The sequence below is a fragment of the Nothobranchius furzeri genome, chromosome 5 (assembly GCF_043380555.1).
Source record: "Nothobranchius furzeri strain GRZ-AD chromosome 5, NfurGRZ-RIMD1, whole genome shotgun sequence".
Classification (NCBI taxonomy): domain Eukaryota; kingdom Metazoa; phylum Chordata; class Actinopteri; order Cyprinodontiformes; family Nothobranchiidae; genus Nothobranchius; species Nothobranchius furzeri.
Window position 1 is genome coordinate 58884655 of NC_091745.1, and position 20521 is coordinate 58905175.

General features: G+C 42.9%; 1 protein-coding gene across 1 annotated transcript; it reads right to left on the bottom strand.

The window, feature by feature from the left end:
- Window positions 1-910: 910 nt before the first annotated feature.
- myo1eb (myosin IEb) lies at window positions 911-20345 on the bottom strand. The gene is made up of 27 exons (XM_015949549.3): window positions 20188-20345; window positions 13854-13991; window positions 13601-13690; window positions 13375-13469; window positions 13213-13300; window positions 12857-12946; window positions 12650-12781; window positions 12391-12525; window positions 10758-10890; window positions 10418-10614; window positions 10250-10330; window positions 9846-9932; window positions 9523-9609; window positions 9048-9215; window positions 8768-8853; window positions 7978-8059; window positions 7649-7854; window positions 7434-7578; window positions 7178-7292; window positions 6940-7109; window positions 3711-3856; window positions 3443-3589; window positions 3169-3326; window positions 3018-3092; window positions 2758-2944; window positions 2395-2558; window positions 911-1556 (listed from the first exon to the last, which is right to left on the bottom strand). Exons 1-27 carry the CDS (start codon window positions 20188-20190, stop codon window positions 1480-1482), a joined length of 3282 nt encoding a protein of 1093 aa, XP_015805035.1. The 5' UTR covers window positions 20191-20345; the 3' UTR covers window positions 911-1479.
- Between the last annotated feature and the right edge of the window lie 176 nt (window positions 20346-20521).

Below are 20521 nucleotides of genomic sequence, written 5' to 3' on the forward strand. Positions count from 1 at the left end.
ATAATCAGTAGTTTGAAAAACAACATGTTGTAAGAGCTACAAATTAAGTAAACAATGTCTAAAATGTAAATGTGGAATAACACGAAATGGTAACACTTCCTTTTACAGTCCCCTAATTACTAAGTACTTATGTGGTAATATATAGTAAGTTAAAATATATTATTGTGTAATTAAAGTGTATAATTGTCATAAAGTGTAATTAATCTGTATACTGGGAATGATTAATTCTGGATCTGGATTCTTTCTTTTCAAGCTCACATTAATAACATAATTCGGTCAGCATACTTCCATCTACGTTCCATAAACCTTCTCCGCCCCTCACTGACCCCTCACACAACCTCTCTCCTCCATTTATCTCAGACCTTATAAGTGTTAACACCCCATCCCGTTCACTCAGATCTTCTTCCATCCATCTTGCGGTTCCTCCTGCCCGTCTCGCTACCATGGGGAGCAGAGCTTTCAGCCGCTCTGCTCCTCGTCACTGGAACTCACTTCCCCCAGACATCAGGAACATCGACAGTTTTACCCTTTTCAAAACAAAACTCAAAACACATATGTTTAAATCTGCCTACAACCTCTGATTTTATTGAACTGTTTCTCTCTGTTTTTTTTTTCTTGTTTGGGTTTTATTATTGTTTTATTGTATTTTATTACGCGTTTTCTTTCAAGTGACCTTGGGTGTTCTGAAAGGCGCTTTTAAATGTATTATTATTATTATTATTATTAATAATAATAATAAAAATAAAAACGAGAATTGAACTTGAGTTACGTGGTAATAACTAAGAAGTCAGAAACAATATTACACTTTAACTCACTATGTAATTACCATGTAAGTACTTAGTAATTAGGGACTGTAAAAGGAAGCGTTACCCATGATATAATTTAGAATAAGTAAATGTGAACATAGAGGTTCATTGGACTCAATTTTATTTCAGTTTGACCATCTGCCTTTGTGTTACATCAGTTTGTTGGCTGATCCAGAATCAGTTGGTGCACAAACAACATTTAATTAATCTCAAAGATGAATTAATTTTAAAAAATGCATCTAATCTTTAAAATGTACAGAAAACAAACCCAACAATCTTTTGTTCTAGTTCAATTTAATTTTCTGTTTGATCAGAGACAAAATGTGTTTTAAAATCCCACGCATCGCTCCCTTTTGTTATGGGGAAGCTATAAAACTGTTATGGTTTTATGACCATAAAAACACTGGAGCTTGAAGGGCTGGCACGTTACACTTGATAGATCTCCATGGTAACACTGATTTAAACACTAACTGAGCTTCTACTTTAAACCCTGAGATGATCAGATGCTAAACCAAGTGGGACTGACTTCTGACCCTCTGGATAAATGACAGGTGTCACTCAGGCTGAAACATGTACCCGTGAATGGGTTATTGCCTCATATCTGGGAAGCAGATAAATGATGTCCCAGTGGCTACAGCTGCAAGGCAATGACCCCTGACCCCATAGAGGAGGTCTAGATCTTCTCCACATAGTTTCCTGGGAACATGCCTTCTTTTCCCCTTAACCGACCATACCACCAACCAGATGGATCTACAGAAACACAAAGATGGGCAGGAAGATGAGCCTTGCTCTGTAAACACTTTAACAACATTACATGTGTATAGCACTTCATTCACACACTGATGAACCACATTGTAGTTACAGGGGATTACTGAGAGAAGCAACCGGTCCCTCTGATACACACCAGCAGGTAGGTGAAGTGCCTTGCCCATGGCCACTACTGACACAGGCAGAGCCTGGGTTTGAACTGGCAACCCACCAGTAACATAGTGAATTAACCCCTGAGCCGCCATCACCCAGCATTGTAACCATTTACATCTGACCTTGGGGAATTATACTGGGCAGGTGGTCACCACTACTCTAAGCACATATTCACACTCTTGATGAGGTCATCGTGAATGAGAACAGTAGACTCACCTGGTTACTTAAAAGTGGAATTTTAAAAAATGAAATAATTTTGAGCTAGCATGGTATTAATAATATTAATAATAATAATAATCATCATCATCATCGAACTTATATAGCGCTTGTTTAGGACACTCAAAGACACTTACATGCACTCACATTCACACACTGCTAGTGATGGGAAGCTACTTTGTAGCCACAGCCGCCCTGGGGCGGTTTGACAGAGGCGAGGCTGCCATTTGGCGCTGTCGGCCCCTCTGACCACCACCAACGCAGGCAAGTTGGGTGAAGTGTCTTGCCAAAGGACACAACAGCAGAATACCCCTGGCGGGAGCTGGAATCGAACACATGACCTTCCGATCATGAGGCAACCTGCTCTACCACCTGAGCTACTGCTGCCCCTAAACCATTATCCTTAAGTGGAAAATGGTGCCTGTAGGACTTTGAGCAGGATGATCAATACCTTCTTTTATTATCTCGATGACATCATCAGCATTAAAGCTGAGCTCATCGGTGTCCTGAGCATCATAGGCATACAAAGCTCGACAATGAGGAGATCGGGGCTTAGGCTTGGGTCGACCCACTCCTGGAACTGGTTTCACCTCCTTAGAGAGGCGCCGATGCAGCCTGCAGATGAAAACCAGGGAAACCTGTCACTAGTGAGACGATAGACCTTCATCACCTTGGCTCAGATACAAGACAGAAACCATTAACCTGGCAGTTGCTGGTTACATGGGCACTTTTATTGGTAAAACTGGATAGCTTTACTTGATTTTCTGTTAATAATAATTAATACATTTTTGGTTCTAGTGTTTGAGCATCTCACCCTGCTGCACCCTGATCAGGGACACCCATGAAGCCCATATCCTGGTTCTGAGAGGGCTGGTTGCCAGAGCGATGTTTGTTGTGGAGGCGGGGCAATGTGGGGTGCTCCATGCTGGCCTGCTTCTTCAGCAGAGAGCCTCTGTAGGAGGTATGCTGTCCTTTTTGTGCCTTACTTCCTCTCAAGGAGGCTTCTCAAAGAAAAACAAAGATATTACCCAATCAGACATAGAGGCTGTGACACCTGAAGGTAGTAACACGTACCAGAGTTGTCCTGGTTAGTGGGCGCAGCTCTGCTGCCAGCGTAACAGCTTTTGCGGTTGTCCTTTCTTGTTGGTCCTACAGATCATACACAGGAAGTTATGTTAAGCCAACAATGTTTCAGACCTTGTGATGGAATCCGGTTGGACCTTACTAGAATTTTTGGGGAGACCCGGTCCGATGGAGACTTGCAGGACTTTCCCACTCGGCTTAAGCAACACCGTATCCCCTTGACCTGCTTGAAACTGGATTTGCCTGGAGCCTGAAGAGCTAAATGGAATCCAGCCTCCCTTCTTCACTTTAAACTCCAGACTGAAGGGAGATGGAATACAGAACAGAAAGGGTCTTGGAATCATACAAAAGAATCTGGACAGCAGAGTGGGGTCAGAAGCATCAGAAAACAACAGAGCAGACTGTTTAATACTCACAGGTTGTTGAATTTCAGAGGCAGTTTCTTCTCAGTCTTCTCTTGGTAACGTTTTACCAGAAGACTGAGGAATTCTGTTTTAAAGACGCTCTGAAGAACGCTGTCGTACTCCTCCTCGTGGACGATGAAGATGTCATCCTGCAGGGTACTGGCAGAAGGACGGGTGTCAGGGACACAGGACAGCTACAGGTCTTTCAGCTTTAGTTCTGGTTCTGACACTGATTATAGTTTTGTCTCCTGATTTTAGTTCCAGTTCTGAGTTCTCATACCTCAGAGAAACGGACTGGACTTTGTTGAGCTCAATCTTCCTTTTCAGAACCTCTTGGATCTGGCCTTTATCTGGACCCTGCTTCACCTTCTCACGTCCAATCATGTACAGGAACTTTGGGGTCAGGATGAGGTCCCGTTTTACTGTCTGTAGAACATGAACATGTGAGACAACCAGAAGAAAGCTGGTTGTATTGGACGAGCAGCAAACCATCAACCTCTGAACTAAAACATCTGGATCACAGCAACAACAACAATAGCTAAAGTGAAAGCAGCAGACCCTTGAGAATAAAATCAGACCAGTGTCTCTGAGATCTGGACAACTGAGAATTTTACCAACGTAGGGGACTGTACAGTCCTGTTGTGGCATCTCACAAGATCAAGACCCAGCACATATGCCGTGGATGCCAGTGGCCATAAAACAGCTGCAGGCGGCAAAAAATAGACCACAGAGGGTGAGAACAGCTGAGGTTGGTGATAGAATTCAAACTGGAGAGTATACAACTCAAGAAAATGCCACAAAATCCGGCAGGGAATCTGTTCAAATGGCTTTTATTTGTATAGTGCATTCACTCACACACACACTGGCTGAGATGAGCTACATTGAAGCCACAGCTGCCCTGGGGTATACTGGCAGAGGTGAGGCTGCTACAAAATCTACACCAACAGTCTCTCAGATCATTACCAGCAGGCAAGGAGGGTGAACTGTCTTGCCCAAGGACACAACGACCAGCAACTCTCAGGTTATGAGGTAGACAATTAACTCATCTTCCACTGTCACCCCCGAAGATGTTTAGTCTATTACCAAGTCCTCATCACGGGCTTAATGTCACAAATCCAGAGTCAGTGATACACAAGTCCATCCTCACAGCCTCCTAATTATTATTAACAACTTAAATAATCACCACCTCCTCAAAAAAAGAGGTAGGTAGTCAGCTTATTGCTCCGGAGCATTCAGGGTTGTGTTAACATACGAGGGAGAAATCAGCAGGAGTAGCTTTTGCTCCCCCATCATTCAAAGGAGGTGACACCACCACATTAAATAAATACATCTCAACTTCTAAACTCTGCATTTTAGCAAAGAACGTAGAACAGCCGGTGAGGGATCAGATAGGGGACAATTTGTGTTCTTTAACATCAATTTTTTTTTTTTTTGCCTTAGTCTGGCTTCAGGATGCAGCATAGTGTTTCTGTTTAGCCAGAAACGGTTTAAATGATGAATTGAATGTCAAAGACTACGCTGTTGCTGTTGACTGAGACTTAGCCAGAGCATATTGGATACTCAGACGAGACTGCTGGCTGGTTTTCTAACCATCTTTCAGGTTGTAAGCTGTGTGCTTCTTGCTGCAGAATACCTAACTCTCACCACGGGCGTGCCCCAAGGCTCAATTTTAGGACCCACTTCTTTCACAATTTAAATGAATGATGCTGCTCAAATAATTATGATAGCGTCTTTACACTTTTATGCTGATATTGTTTACTCTCATGTAAAACTGTAGCCCAGGTCTTTAAACATCTAACTGTATTTGAATCTATTTTCTGACAAGCTATTGTAAATGCTAATAAAACAAATAGCATGCTGTTCTCAAATTTAAACACGATGCCCGTCTTTCTTCTACCCATTATCTCAGCTAAAGGTGCAATCGAGTCTGTGGACCTAAGAATTTCAATTGATGCCAATCTTTTTTTTTTAAATTGCACATTGAAAATCTCTCAGAGAACCTGAAACTAAAGCCAGTGTTCCAAACATACCAGTAATTACCACTTTCTTACCACCTGTACATTATGTTAACATGACTGAATCTGCTAGCTCTATATGGATGTCGAATGCCGTTTACCATGTAGATGTAACATTAGTAAAAACAACAGATTTCTCCCAGCTTGATGGTTCTCAGCTTAAAAAGAGAAGTACAGAATGGCCGGTCCAATACTTCACTTAGCATACGGTGAACTCCATGGGATCTTGAGAACTGAATCCAAGATGGCGCCGGAACCGCTCCATCAATCCGGATGCCCCGAACTCCGGCCAAATCAAAGCCGGCAGATCCACAGACACCACAGAGACCACGCCGTGCCCCAGACCAGGAAGGCCCCGATCGGACCAGCGCAGCAATGAGTCATGCGATTGTCCACCCCACGTGTGTCACCGTGTCCAGCGAACCAGACCAAGTCACAACACTGTGATTTCACAGATTGGCCACACCGCACCACCGACCAACAGCCGTCCCGACTAGCTTCACCAAAAACCGAGCTCTCCGATTCAACAAAAGAAAAGAGTCCCTTCATCTTCTGTCTTCCTTTTGCTGGAAAGTAAACAGTTTAGAAGCAAATGCATGACCTTGAGGCTGTCTCATGCACTCTGGTTCTGTGTCAAAGGCAACTGTGGATAGAGGATAAATAACCTTGGAGGAATAGCTCCTTCATCACGTTACATAGAGATAAGATTCACAACTAGCGGTAATTATCTCACTCACTCTATTGTTACCTGTTCACCATCAACATAGATTTTACTATTGATTTTGTCTCCCAGAGAGACAAGTTATAGCCTGGGAATCTAGTTACAGCCATAAGGGTCTTATTTATAAAACTTTGTGTAGAATCCTTACTCAAACCTCAGCCAATATATGTATATTTTTACTTTGCAAACTAATTTGCCAATCTAAAGACACTAGTTACAGACAGTTTCAGGCAATTCCTGCTATTTAAATGCACCTCTGCCCCAGTTTGCAGCTGCTTGGTGTCCCCACAGCGACTTAGCAGTTATGTTTTAAGGTTACACTCACGCACATCGAACAATTAATGCTCAAATACATAATTTGAGGACACATGAAGAACGTAGTGTCATATGTTTAAATGTTTTTTTCTGATTATTTTCAGTTCAGAGACACAGTGAGGCTTCTAGAAGTCTGAAAATGTAGCTTAGTGGGAAATGACTGCCTGAATCTGCACAAACCTGAATCTGCGCTCTCTGGGTCTGAAGTCATGTAATATTGTGGAATTCACACAGAAGGAGGCAGGGTTTCCTCAAATCCAAGCGTCTCATTTGCAGGCAGAAGGTATGGCTTGCTAAAATAATTAATATTTTATAACAAATAACATCTCAATAGCACCAATGGCAATATTTTATCATACATTGTGTCCGTCTTGGTGTAACGTAGCATGATACAGGTCTTTTAATCTTTTTCCATCAGATAAGACTGAGTGTATACTAAACAAGTTTGAGCATTCCACCTTAAATCTTCGGTCAAACTTCACCACCACATCAGCGAAGTCGATTCTTTCTCTTCGTCCAACGAATTGTCTGATCTCAGGATGGTTTTCAGTTCCAATGTAGTCACCCATGAAGTTCCTGTTGATGCTGTTTCTGCGCCGTTCTTTCTTGTTCAGGAGAATATCTGAGGCTGAAGGACAAAAAAAAGTCTAAGTGAGACTCAGAAGGTCCTGGATAGCTGCAGTAAACTAGTCTTACCTTCTTCCCTCATCTTGACATATTTGCGGACGGCGATGTGTTTGCGCCACGCCTTCTGAATGACACGAGCATAACCATTGTACTTCCTCTCCCTCATTTCCTCCAGCAGGAATAGCTGTGATGAAAAGTATCCTTCAGTTCATGTTTCAAAATCCTGGCTCTGCTTCAGAATCTCTGAGCTTCAATATTTCTCAAATCACAAAATGGATTCAGAAAGTCTTCAGCAGGAAAAACTTCTTCCTGAAATACTTTTTACCGATTCTGGTGCTTTGATGAAGAGTTTAGCTTTTCCCAGCTGGAACTGATCCTGATCCATGTTGACAGACTGGAGGAGATGCAGGACGCCCTTACGCTCCTCACCCCTCCACTGAGGCCAGGTCTCCTTGGTCAGGATGGCATATCTGCAGCATACCTTATTAGGACCCTTGGAGAAGCATGGTTTTCACATTCCTTCTGTATCTGATGTCTCACCTGTGCAGAAACTTATTGAAGGGTCGTCGGTATGCATATCCAGCCCGACGGACACGGATGTTCTCCCGGAGGCCCAGGTACTCCACCTGGTGTCTAGCACGGTTGTCTTCCCAGTCCCGGGGACGTTTGGTCTCATTGGGTTTAATACAGCGGATGTAGTGGGGGGTGCACTTCATGAGGGTTTGGACCAGACTATTTGCTTGTTTCTAGGAAAGTAGGGAGGGAAATATCACTGTTTTACCTATGGTAACTGTTGGTTGTTGGGAGTCCAATATCATTTTTATTATTTATGTATTTGATTACTACTACCTGTGAAGAATTTGTCTCACCTTGATCTTGCTGCTAGCTGTGGTTGGCCTCCCTCTTTTTTCTGCCTCCAGGTTCTCCGGGAACAACGCTTTAATGAACGGACTGACCACAAACACATCGTGCATACAATTCAAAATGGGATTGCCACAGTGCACAGCGCTTTTCAGGCGCTTATTAAGAACTTTGTGATAATGGTGAAAGTGAAGCTTACTGAGGTTTTAATGAAGCCTAGAAATCTAGACGGACCGTAACAGAAGCAGAATGATTTTGCTTTGCACAGTGCCCCATCGGTTTTGTGGGCACGATGATGCAACTCAGCAAAACAACTACGATGGCGTTGGCTCATTTGAAACGGCTTTGGTATCAGCTTTGGACCGTTTAGACTTGGGCTTTACTTTGAGATAAGAGCAGATAGAGATACTTGAGGCCTTTATTTAGAAAAAGAATGTATTTGCGTCTTCTTTGACAGTGTATGGTGGACTGCCCCATTGACCGACATCCGTAGCAGTGAGTATCATGTTGTTGGTTGTCCAATAGCATGCAGAGATAGTTTCAAAGACAATCCCACCCCACAAATGAACTCTATCACGTCATGGCCGGACTACATGTTCACATCAACACATGGCTTGCCAGGCTAATTTGAGCATTGAACAAGCTGAAATCGAAACACCTGCTGGTAAAAATCTGATGGTAGTGAAATCACCAAACCAGATGTGAAGACATCAAAACACCTTTCAGACGTGCTTTAAAAGCAACATCTGTGTCAAAACTGTAGACCACTTAATTATCCAAATCATTCTGAAAACTCACAACTCGCTGCTTTGCATCAGCTCAATGATGTCGGTGAACAAAACGTCCCTGTTCCTCTCACAGAACCCGGTGACATCATACGACACCTGGACACACACACACACACACACACACACACACACACACACACACACACACACACACACACACACACACACACACACACACACACACACACACACACACACACACACACACACACACACACACACACACGCGCGCTCAGTGAACAGGTGAGCCCAGTGAAGGGGTAAGCTCTGTGATCAGGTGTAGTGAGGACCTTGCCGGCGTAGTGGTGAACAACGAATCCTTTGTTCCAGCTGCTGAAGTGCTCATGAGATCCGATTTGTCCCTGCAGTTTCTGCAGCAGCGTTTGATCCGCCCCTTCACCTTTAGCATGCATCGTGGCACACACATCATCCAGGATGCTCATGATCCCTGGAGGATTCTGGAAAGCAACCAGACAGATGAATGGTGCGTGGTCTGCTTGAGGAGAAGCTGTTGTTTGATTAAGTTTTAAAAGTTGTACCTTCAAGGTTTTGCAGCATAAAGTGTGTATCAGTACCTGTGTTGGGTTTTGGCTCAGTGGGTCATACTCATTACCGTACATTTCAGTCTGTCCTAAACAGGAGGCTGCCAGCTTGAGTTATTCTATTTCCTGTCTGCCCTTATAAAATAAAATCCCCTGCTCACTCAGCTCTCCTGTAAAGAACACAATTGAGTAGGTCACCCTGAGTCGTGATTGGTCAACTCACCAGTTTGGACTCGATGAGGTCACAGACAACTTTGTTATTAAAGTACTCAATAGGTGTCCATTTGATTCCCTCTTTAACATATTCCTCCTGCAGACACACGACAACATGATCAGCACAAACACACTTCTGGTGAATATCAACAGAAACGTGTGACAAATCTAAAATTGTCATAACATGTCTACAAATTTTAAACCTGTGAGATTAAAACAGACGACTAGATGGCTTGTTTTCTGTGGCTACCAGATGTGATAATGAGCTGGAGCAGAGACCATGTCACAGTTTAACACCTGGGGTCCAGATGGTGTTCATCAAAAACAGTTTACCTGTTCGGCCTTCAGCGTGAGTTCAATAAAAATCTGCTGCAACTTCTCGTTCACAAAGTTGATGCAAAACTGTTCAAATCCATTTTGCTGAAAGGAAAATATTCAAACAGACGATCAATAATTGAACCAATCAGTAAATCTATCGCTGTATGTTGGCTGTACAATCCTGATCAAAGCTCAGCTGACTGAGTTTCTCCACCTGTTCTTACTGTAGGGGGCAGTGTTCACACTGACACCATTTAGGTTCAGTTCATCTCAACAACAAGCAGCGGAGAACCCCTCAGCAGTGAATGGTTACACTACTGATAGGTATCTCAAGAAACCCTTTAGCATTACCCCATATAGAAAATCTGAGGTACTGAGTGAAGCTCAGTTCCAAATATAAAGCTAGCTTGACTTTGTACCTGGAAAATCTCAAAGCCGTAGATATCCAGCACTCCAATGTTGTGTTCTTCCTGCTCCTTCTGCATGGCTTTATTGATACTCTGGCACAACGACACAATAGACACTGAGTGAGCAGGAAAAGCACACGGACATGAAGTAGATTCTGCACACCGGCTGCAGGGACTCACATCAACAAGAAAGTCAAAGAGACGAGCGTACAGAGCTTTGGACAGGGCATCTCTGGAGAAACAGGCCTGCTCCGTGTTCAAGGTGACAGAGATGGTCTCGGTTTTCCCACCCCACTTACTGTCCATGATCCGGCTGGTGAGTTTACTGCAGAGGGCGTTCTGAGGGATACCCAGCAGGTATGATGGGAAGGCCAGGACTAACAGGAAGACACACAAACACACATACCTGTGAAATCATAGATGCAGTAACAACCTGGTGACAATCCTGATGATCTACTGCAGAATATCTTGGGTCTACACTCCTCAACCTGGACTTCTCTGAAGTGAGTTGCAATCTTACAATCCTGACTCTCCACCACAGCGTAGTTGTTTTCCTCCCTGAAGCTGATGTTTCCCAGGTGGAGAATTCCTGCTACGAGCTGAACAACTGAATCCTGATCATCCAAAGACAGACCCACAACAGACATGGCCCCCTGAAGGACACAGAGTTAAATACAAGTATGCACCACAGTACGCAGACATATACCACAGTACACAGATATACACATGGGCATACACACAGGTGTACACAGATTGCACCTTCACAGATCAATCCTCTCCATGTCTCCTTGTTGTTGGTCATTTTTTCCTCAGTTCTTCAGACTTGTCTTGATACTACTTATATAACTTTTCTTTTGCATTTGAGTATTTGAAATGGTCCACATTTTAAGCCTATTGTGGATGATAAAGTATGGGGTAAAGTAGGAATTACAGGTGTGCTGCTACTATTGGGTGGTAGTCTGAGTCTTAATGGGTAGCCCAAGATCCAATGGCATGGGCACATGACAAATTAGGACCACCCGCTATTACAGCCTTTGTCTGCCATCACTGCTGGTGTGACTTATTCATTTTCTGCCAAGTATTCAGTTTAGATCTGGTTTGGACCCCCCTTTGTTTGGAACCTGCCCTTTGAACTTATCGCTATGAGTTACCCTGCCAGAACCAAAAGCTCAGGACAGCATTGCTCTCAGGATCATTGGCACCTGCAAGCTTATCCACCACAGCAAGGTGGTGATCCAGTGACACACAGGTATACACATATGTTTACATATAGCTACGAGCAGGGACACATAGATGACAGTGATGGAATGTTACTAAGTACAAGTACTTTATTACTGTACTTGAGTACATTTTTCTGTACTGTAATTTCTGTTATTGTTATTTTCTTGAGGCCTACGTTGAGCTTTTACTCCACTACATTTTAATGCAATTGTCTGTACTTTCTACTCCACATCATTTTCTAAATATTTTCAAAAGTACTTTCATTTGCATTTTGTCCAGCCCTCACCCCACCCCCGCTCTGCTGATGGAGACCAGCAGCACACTCCCTTGCCTGTGCTCGAGACTGCAGTACCAAAGTCAAAAGCTCTGTAATTAGGGTTTTTTCTACAACACACGTCTACAGACACAATGCATATTCAAATGTTAGAATACTTTTAAGTACATTTGAAAATGCATCCTTCAATTATTTTACTTAAGACAAATATCTATAGGATAATTCCACTCTTACTTAAGCAATATTTTTACCTCAATCTGTACTTTTACTTAACCCTTTGATGCATAAAGGTCACTACAGTGGACAGGTACTCAAAATTGTTATTTATTTTTGCGATTAAGCACAGCTGTTGAAGACTTTATTGCATGTGAGCCCCTCCATTTGGACTTCAGTAAGTCAAGCCAACATATTTCATGCTCAGAATGCACGCTGTCCACTGAGCTGGACATGTAATAAATTATTTGTAAATTAACAAAATGTTACAAAAAATATTTGTTGAAATTTGTTTCATTCACACCTAAAGATGAATGAAAAAAATTGTTTGAAAAAATCATGGTTGAAGATCTCATAATTCATGCATCAAAGGGTTAAGTAAAGAAAATAAATCAAGTACTTCTTCCACCACCACTGACAGAAGGTAATGGGCAGATTAGAGTACCATTGTATCTGAGAACTCCTTCTTGTCATTTATGTCCTCCACAGTGTAGGTTCCTGACTGGTTCAGGTAATAGTAGTAGTCAGGTGTTGTGACGCCCAGGTTCTCCCTCTGCTCCTTGCTAGCCCCACCTAGCAGCTGACATCACAAACAGGTATAGTACAGTTACATCAGTTTTTTAAATGAGGAGAAAGAAGTATAAATTTATAAGGACAAACTATTATACATGTTGTAGTATGTTCTGCAATACATTTTGTAGTACCTGGTAGTAGATATGGAAGTTTCTCTCTCCTGGATTCTGGGAAACCACTCGACTTTTCTCCAACAGGAAGTTGGAGATTTTTCCTCCATCAGGAGCTCCCCCTCGACTGAACTGAATCTCAAAGTATTTTCCCTGAAAGAGTACACATCTGTCAGTCTGTGTCTGTACTTTTGAGAATGGGTATTGATACTATGAATTTATACTCACAAATCTACTGGAATTGTTGTTGCGAACAGTCTTGGCATTTCCAAAGGCCTCCAGCAGTGGATTGGACTGCAGGATGATATCTTTGACATGCTGCGTGGTGTTTGGTGATGGTTACCAGAGCAACCGTGGTAGCAACATGTAAATGAAATACGTCTTTATGAGCCATTGCTACTGCTGTTCATGTTTGTGTGACTTCAGAATTAATCCAATGATGATATCAGAAAGCTGGCAACCAGGGTGACAGTCGCCGATTAACCTCTAATCGAGTCTGCTCTAGAGTCAGCGAGTTGGAGGGTGAGCATATAGAGACCTCTGAAAACTGATCTTGAATACAGTTTGTTAGAACGGACACTCACCTGAACCGTCTCTCCTCCTCCAGAAACCTTAGAGACATAACTCATGATGTATTTGGCAGCAACAGTTTTTCCTGCTCCGCTCTCGCCACTGAAAAACACCATGACACAATCGGTTTCAAAAATCGAAATGCATTACATCGGTGAATTTGAAGCCACACCCACCTAATGATGACACACTGGTTCTCAGCATCAATCATCATGTTCCTGTACATATTGTCTGCCAACGCATAGATGTGGGGGGGATTCTCGTACTGAGCCTGGGGTGGGGGTGAAGGGTGGGCGTTAGTCACTCTTTGTATAGATGTATGTGTGTGTGTGTGTGTGTGTGTGTGTGTGTGTGTGTGTGTGTGTGTGTGTGTGTGTGTGTGTGTGTGTGTGTGTGTCTCACCGCTCCCTGGTATAGCTCCACCTCTCTGTCAGTGAAATATGGCAGCTGTTTGAACGGGTTCACTGAGATTAGAACTGGACCAATATAAGTCTGACAAAAGCAGGTCAAGGATGGGACGTAAATCAGAACTATAAATGAAACCAAAACCAGAACCACCACCTTGTCTCATGGACTCTTTTCTGAAGACAGATGGAGGGGGACCAGCAGGGACAGATGGAGGGGGACCAGCAAAGACAGACCGTGTAGAGGATACAAAGATGTAGTCGTCCATGTATCTCTTCTTCAGGTTGTCGGTGATGGCGTCCTCGTTGATCTTGGATAGAAGCACCATGTCATCCACGCCGCTCACCTTTACATTCTGGGCCTGCCAGTGGTACTGCTCCTTACTGCCCTGAGGGGGCAACATAGTCACAGTCAGATTGACCCCCATTGACCCCTTGACCTCCCCATGTGATTCAGACTGCACTCGGACTACCAATAAAAGTGAATAAATACAATTATTTGACTTTTCCACTGGATTTTAGTCTTGATCCAGCAGAATGCACCTGTCTGAACTGGCAGACCAAGAAGGGTTTTGCTTCCAACAAGCCTCAGAAAACCCAAATCCTTTAAAGATGGGGAACACTTGTTTAATCAAAACGTTTGCAGGGGTCTTTAGTAGGAATAAATGCTTTGTAAGTTGTACTCTGGGAGAAAGAGCTCCAGTGCACGGTTTCAGGAGCCAGAAAATTGCCACATCAGAGCTGAGCTTTAGACAGGATTTGGAGTCTTATTTCCTGATATTTGGACATCTCGCCTCTGACTGGATTACAGCAACATGACTCTACAACTGACTGTTTGCTCTGCAACATTTAGTGTGTTTACACACACATCTAAGTCTATGTAGGTCGATCCAAAGCAATAAACTGGCAGCCTTCATCCTAGTTTACACGTTATCAGAATCATCCCTTCTTTTGTGTTTGTTTTGTTTTACCTCTGAGTCGGAGTGACATCTCTCCACCTGCAACTATGACTGCTGTTTCCATTGAAACAAAGTTGTCTTTCAGAAAGTAAACAGCAAAAAAGGGTCAAACTTCATGAACACAGAGATCTGATTGGCTGGTTTCAACTGACATTAGAATGATGTCAATGACTCCACCCTTGTAGAGTCTCCTTGTGCCCTACTGTCTCCAGAGCCTTGCTGCTGCTGCATTCCCAACATTTCTGTCTTGCAAGAACATGCCGAAATGCAGGAAGCAGTGTGTGTGTGTGTGTGTGTGTGTGTGTGTGTGTGTGTGTGTGTGTGTGTGTGTGTGTGTGTGTGTGTGTGTGTGTGTGTGTGTGTGTGTGTCTACATGAGCAAAAATAATAAACTGATGATTACTGCACATCTGAATTACCAGAGTATCTTCCCTTCCTAATTAATATTTGTGCAGGTGAAGCTCATTTGGACTCGGAAGCCTCATATCCAACACAGGCCGTCATACCAACAGCAGCTTATTGCAAACAGATACAATAATAATTTAGTAGAGTTGTTTCGTAAACATAATTTAAAGAAAAGAAAAAAACAAAGGAAAGAAGCTCAATAAAATGATTAAATCCTCACAAACAAATATGGTGCAGAATGGAAGATGGTGCTAAAAACAAGAATGAGAATTCAGGATTTTTTAAAGTTCCTTAAATGTTTTTGGGAAAGCCTCAATAAAATCAGACTGGTTAGTACATTGTTCAAGCTAAAGCAGAGTTAGAGAATGCATTTTACCACGCTCTATACATAACTAGTCTGTCAAGCTACAACTAGTATTCAAGACTAACAGGCTGTCCCGCTGTATGCAACTAATCCTCTCAGCCATAACTAGTCTCCTAGGCTGTAACTAATCTCACTGGTTGAAATTAATTTTCCAGACTGACTAGTCTCACTGGCTGTATCCAGTCTCCTAGGCCAGAGTCAACTCCAATCCAGAGGGCCACTATCCCACATGTTTTAGTTGCTTCACTGCTTCAACACACCTGATTTTAATCAGCAGGTGATTAACGGGCTTCTGCAGAGCCTGATGAGCTGCTGAACAGGTCAATCAACTGTACAGCAGCTCTCACGAGTTATCCACCCCCATCCTAGGCGATAACTAGTCCCTAATGCTAAAACTAGTCTCCCAGGCTTTATTTAATTAGTACATTTTATGCACCGAAGTAATTCAGTGTGCCTTCCAGGTGCCAGGTCAGCAAAACACAAGACATTAAAATCAATGTGATGACATAAAACAGCAATTTGTAAAATCAAAGTTAAAAATACACAAATAAAATTAGATGTAAGAAATTAAATTAAAAAAAGGTAAGGTTAAAGGCTGAGCAGCCACAGTGCAGAAGGCGCAGCATCAGAGCAAAGGCTGATGAATACATGAACATTTTCAGTTTTGATCTAAAAGTTGGGGCACATTTGAGGTCGCGAGGAAGCGAATTCCATCTGTGTGCAGCATAGTGACCAAAAGCAGCTGTAGGTCTGACCCGGGTTTTCACAAGCTTACTGCTTCGTAAGGATCTCAGAGCCCTGCTGGGCATATAAAAGGTGCTGGTCAGAAAATTAGAATATCATTGTAAAGATGATTTATTTCAGTAATTCCATTCAAAATGTGAAACTTGTATAATATATTCATACACACAAACTGATATATTTCAAATGTATATTTCTTTTATTTTTGATGATTATAACAATGATACTGACAATTAATGAATCTCAAATTCTGTATCTCAGAAAATTAGAATATCAATTAAGACTAATGCAAGAAAAGGAATTTTAGATTTTTTTGCCAACTGAAAAGTATGAACATGAAAAGTATGAGCATGTACAGCACTCAATATTTAGTTGGGGCTCCTTTGGCCTGGATTACTGCAGCAATGTGGCGCAGCATGGAGTTGATCAGTCTGTGGCACTGCTCAGGTGGTATGAGACCCATGTTGATCTGATAGTGGCCTTCAGCTCTTCTTAATTGTAGTGTCTAGCCTATTGCATCTTCCTCTTTGGCCAGCAAACTGGCCTGACCTTAACCTCATAGAAGATCTAAGTGATTAACGTCAGGTACCATTAAGGACCATACCATGGTCTTTAAACCAGGTACCAGTAGCTTTAGCACAGTGTGCAGGTGCAGAGTCCATAAAGTCGGTCAGCAGCAGGAAGCATGAAGTGCTCTAAAACTTCCTGGTAGATGGCTGCGTTGACCTTGGACCTCAGAAAACACAACGGACTAACACCAGCAGATGGAACCCCTAACCATCACTGACTGTGGAAACTTTATACTTGACTTCAAACAACGTGAATTATGTACCCTCCTCCGCCAGACTCTGGGACCTTGGCTTCCAAAGAAAATGCAAAATTTACTTTCATCAGAGAACATAACTTTGGACCACTCAGCAGCAGTCCAGTCCTTGTTGTCTGTATCCCAGGTGAGATGTTACTGATGCTGTCTCTTGTTCAAGAGTGGCTTGACGCAAGGAATGCGACAGCTGAATCCATGTCTTGCATACGTCTGTGTGTGGTGATTCTTGAAGCACTGACTCCAGCTGCAGTCCACTCTTTGTGAATCTCCCCCATATTTTTGAAAGGGTTTTGTTTCACACTCCTCTCCAGGGTGCAGTTATCCCTGTTACTTGTGATCTTTTTCCACCACATCTTGTCCTTCTCTTCAACTCTCTGTTAATGTGCTTGGACACAGAGCTCTGAACAACCAGCCTCTTTAGCAATGACTTTTGTGTCTTGCCCTCCTTGTGCATTGGTTTTAATTGATATTCTAATATTCTGGGATATTGAATTTGGGATTTTCATTAGTCATCAGATATAATAATCAAAAATAAACAAATAAGCATTTGAAATACATCAGTCTGTGTGAAAAGAAGAAATCTAATATACAAGATTCACATTTTGAACAGAATTACTGAAATAAATCAACTTTGTCATGTTTATATTTATGTATTTAGCAGACGCTTTTGTCCAAAGTGACTTACAAGTGATCGGCATATTGCCCTTGAGGCTAACAACAACAACATTGACATCAGTCATGGAGAGTAGGGAACAATGAGTAGACAGTAGAGAGGGGGGACGGGTGCAGGCAAGGTGCTGGTTAAGAAGATGCTCTCTGAAGAGCAGGGTCTTCAGGAGTTTCTTGAAAATTGAAAAGGAAGCCGCAGTTCTGGTAGTGCTTGGAAGGTCATTCCACATTTGTGGAATGATGCATGAGAAAAGTCTGGATTGTCCTGAGCGTGGTGTAGGCACTGCTAGCCGATGATCCTGTGATGACCGGAGCGGCCGAGATGTAAGCCTTTACAAGAGGATTCAGGTAGATGGGAGCCGTACCATCTCGGACTTTGTATGCTAGTGTTAGCAATTTGAATTTGATGCGTGCTGCTAGCGGTAGCCAGTGGAGCTCAATGAACAGAGGGGTGACATGTGCCCTTTTTTGGTTGATTGAAGACCAGATGTGCCGCTGCGTTCTGGACCATTTGAAGAGGTCTCACAGTACTGCCTGGAAGACCAGTTAGAAGGGCATTGCATTAATCGAGGCGGGAGATGACAGTAGATTGCACCAGGAGCTGGGTGGCATGTTGTGTTAGGTATGGTCTGATCTTTCGTATGTTATACAGTGCAAAGCGGCATGAACGAGCAACGGAGGCAAAATGATCTTTAAAGCTCAGGTGTTCATCAATCACAACACCCAGATTTCGAACTGCCTTTGAAGGAGCCAGAGATAGGAAGTCATTTCGGATAGAGATATTGTGCTGTATGGATGGTTTTGCTGGGATGACAAGTAGTTCAGTTTTAGAGAGGTTGAGTTGGAGATGGTGGGATTTCATCCATTTTGATATGTCAGAGAGACAGTTTGATATTCGTGCAGAAACAATGTGGTCGTCTGGTGGAAATGACAGATAGACCTGGGTGTCGTCTGCATAGCAGTGGTAGGAGAAGGCATGTGATCGAATGATCTCACCCAGTGAGGTGGTGTATATGGCAAAGAGAAGAGGTCCTAGTACTGAGTCCTGGGGGACTCCTGTGGCAAGATGGTGCATGGTAGAGGATTGTCCAAGCCAAGATACACTGAATGATCGTCCTGTGAGGTACGATTCAAACCAGGCGTGTGCTTTCTCTGTGATGCCCATGGTAGAGAGTGTGGACAAAAGGAAGCCATGGTTGACAGTGCCAAATGCAGCCGGTAAGTCGAGCAGGATAAGCACTGAGGATTTGCCTGTCGCTCTAGCTTCTTTTAAGGATTCAGTCACTGCTAACAGAGCAGTTTCAGTGGAGTGGGCCTTTTTGAACCCAGATTGGTAAGGGTCAAGCAAACAGTTTTGTGAGAGGTATTCTGTGATCTGCTTGAAAGCCACCCTTTCAATGATTTTGGACAGAAAAGGGAGGAAAGAGATAGGTCGGTAGTTCGGTAGTTCTCCACATGATTTGGAGGAAGAGATGTGTTTTTTTAGCAGCGGTTTAACCTGAGCATGCTTGAGAGAGGTGGGAAATGTACCGGATGTCAGTGATGCGTTGATCACATGTATGACTGGTGCGGCTACTGTAGGAGCAATAGCTTGGAGCAGCTTAGTCGGAATGGGGTAAAGTGGGCATGTAGTAGGGCGGCTGCACGTGAGAAGCTTGGACACACAGTTCTCAGTGACAGGGAAAAAGAGGAAAATGAAGCAGTAGAGCCTGAGATGGTTGGGCTTGAAGTAGTTTGTGGTAGTGAATGTTCAGGAGTGGCCAGTTGAGTAAACTGTTAGCTTATAGCTGCCACTTTGTCAGTGAATGAGGCAAAGGTGTCAGCTGATAGATTGTCATAATATTCTAATTTTATGACCAGCACCTGTATACTGAAATTCAACTTGTATTCTGGCCCCATGCCATTTATAAACTAGTAGAAGAACTTTGAAAACGATTCAGTGGTTTACTGGTAACCAGTGTGGAGATTTACGAACAGGAGTGATGTGTTTGGTTCTCTTGGTTCTTGATAAGACGAACAGCTGCATTCTGAACAAGCTGCTGTTGCTTCACATCTTTTTTGGAAAGACTAAACAAAAGACCATTGCAATAGTCCAGCCTACTGGTGATGAATGCATGAATGAGTTTCTCAAGGTCCTGTCTGAATATGAGACCCCTGAGTCTTGCTATTTGATGAAGATGATAAAACGCTGATTTAGTTATAGCCTAAGCTTAATGTGACCAGTGAAGCTCAGGTCTGAATCAATTATGCCACCAAAATTTCTAACCTGAAATAAATCTCCTGCTGAATAAATATTTCAGTGAAAAGTTCATTTGGGTAATTTTTTTGTTTATTTTCAGAACACTGAACAGAGACTTGTTGATGACTAACCTGGATCCATCACTGTTTTGCTGTGCTCTGATTGGACTGAAAAAAAAACCTCAAACAAACAAACTGTCTTTAAAGCTGTAAACAAAAATTAAGACATGGAAACAAACTGACCAGTAAAATCAGTTCAACTCAGATGAGTTTTATAGTTTTGATTTACATTTAAATGAACTTGTTTTCATTAGATTGGAACAGGAAAGGTTTGTAGTCTTTAACTGGGCATTTCACAGAGCCAGGACTCATTGGCGGTGAACTCACCATGTCTGCTGCAGTCGTACTTCCTGCTTCAGTTTAGGGTTGAGAAATCTTGAGTCAGTGAGATCCAGGTGGATCAGGGTGATCCAGGTAATCTAGTTGAACTCAGGACCAACTTGGACCTGCTCTGTGCTGAAGGGACACCTCAGGTTTGGTTTTCTTGTAACATGTTTTTCTGAGTCAAGCTTCTGTTTTTCTTCCTTCAGTCTTCAGAGTCTCGACTCTGCAGGTGTGGGCAGGTAATGCCCCTCCCTCCCATTCCTCTGGAACTCTGGGTAATAGTTTTAGTTCTTCCAGAGCCCAGAGACTCTGCTGTCACCCAGGGACCACAGCTAGA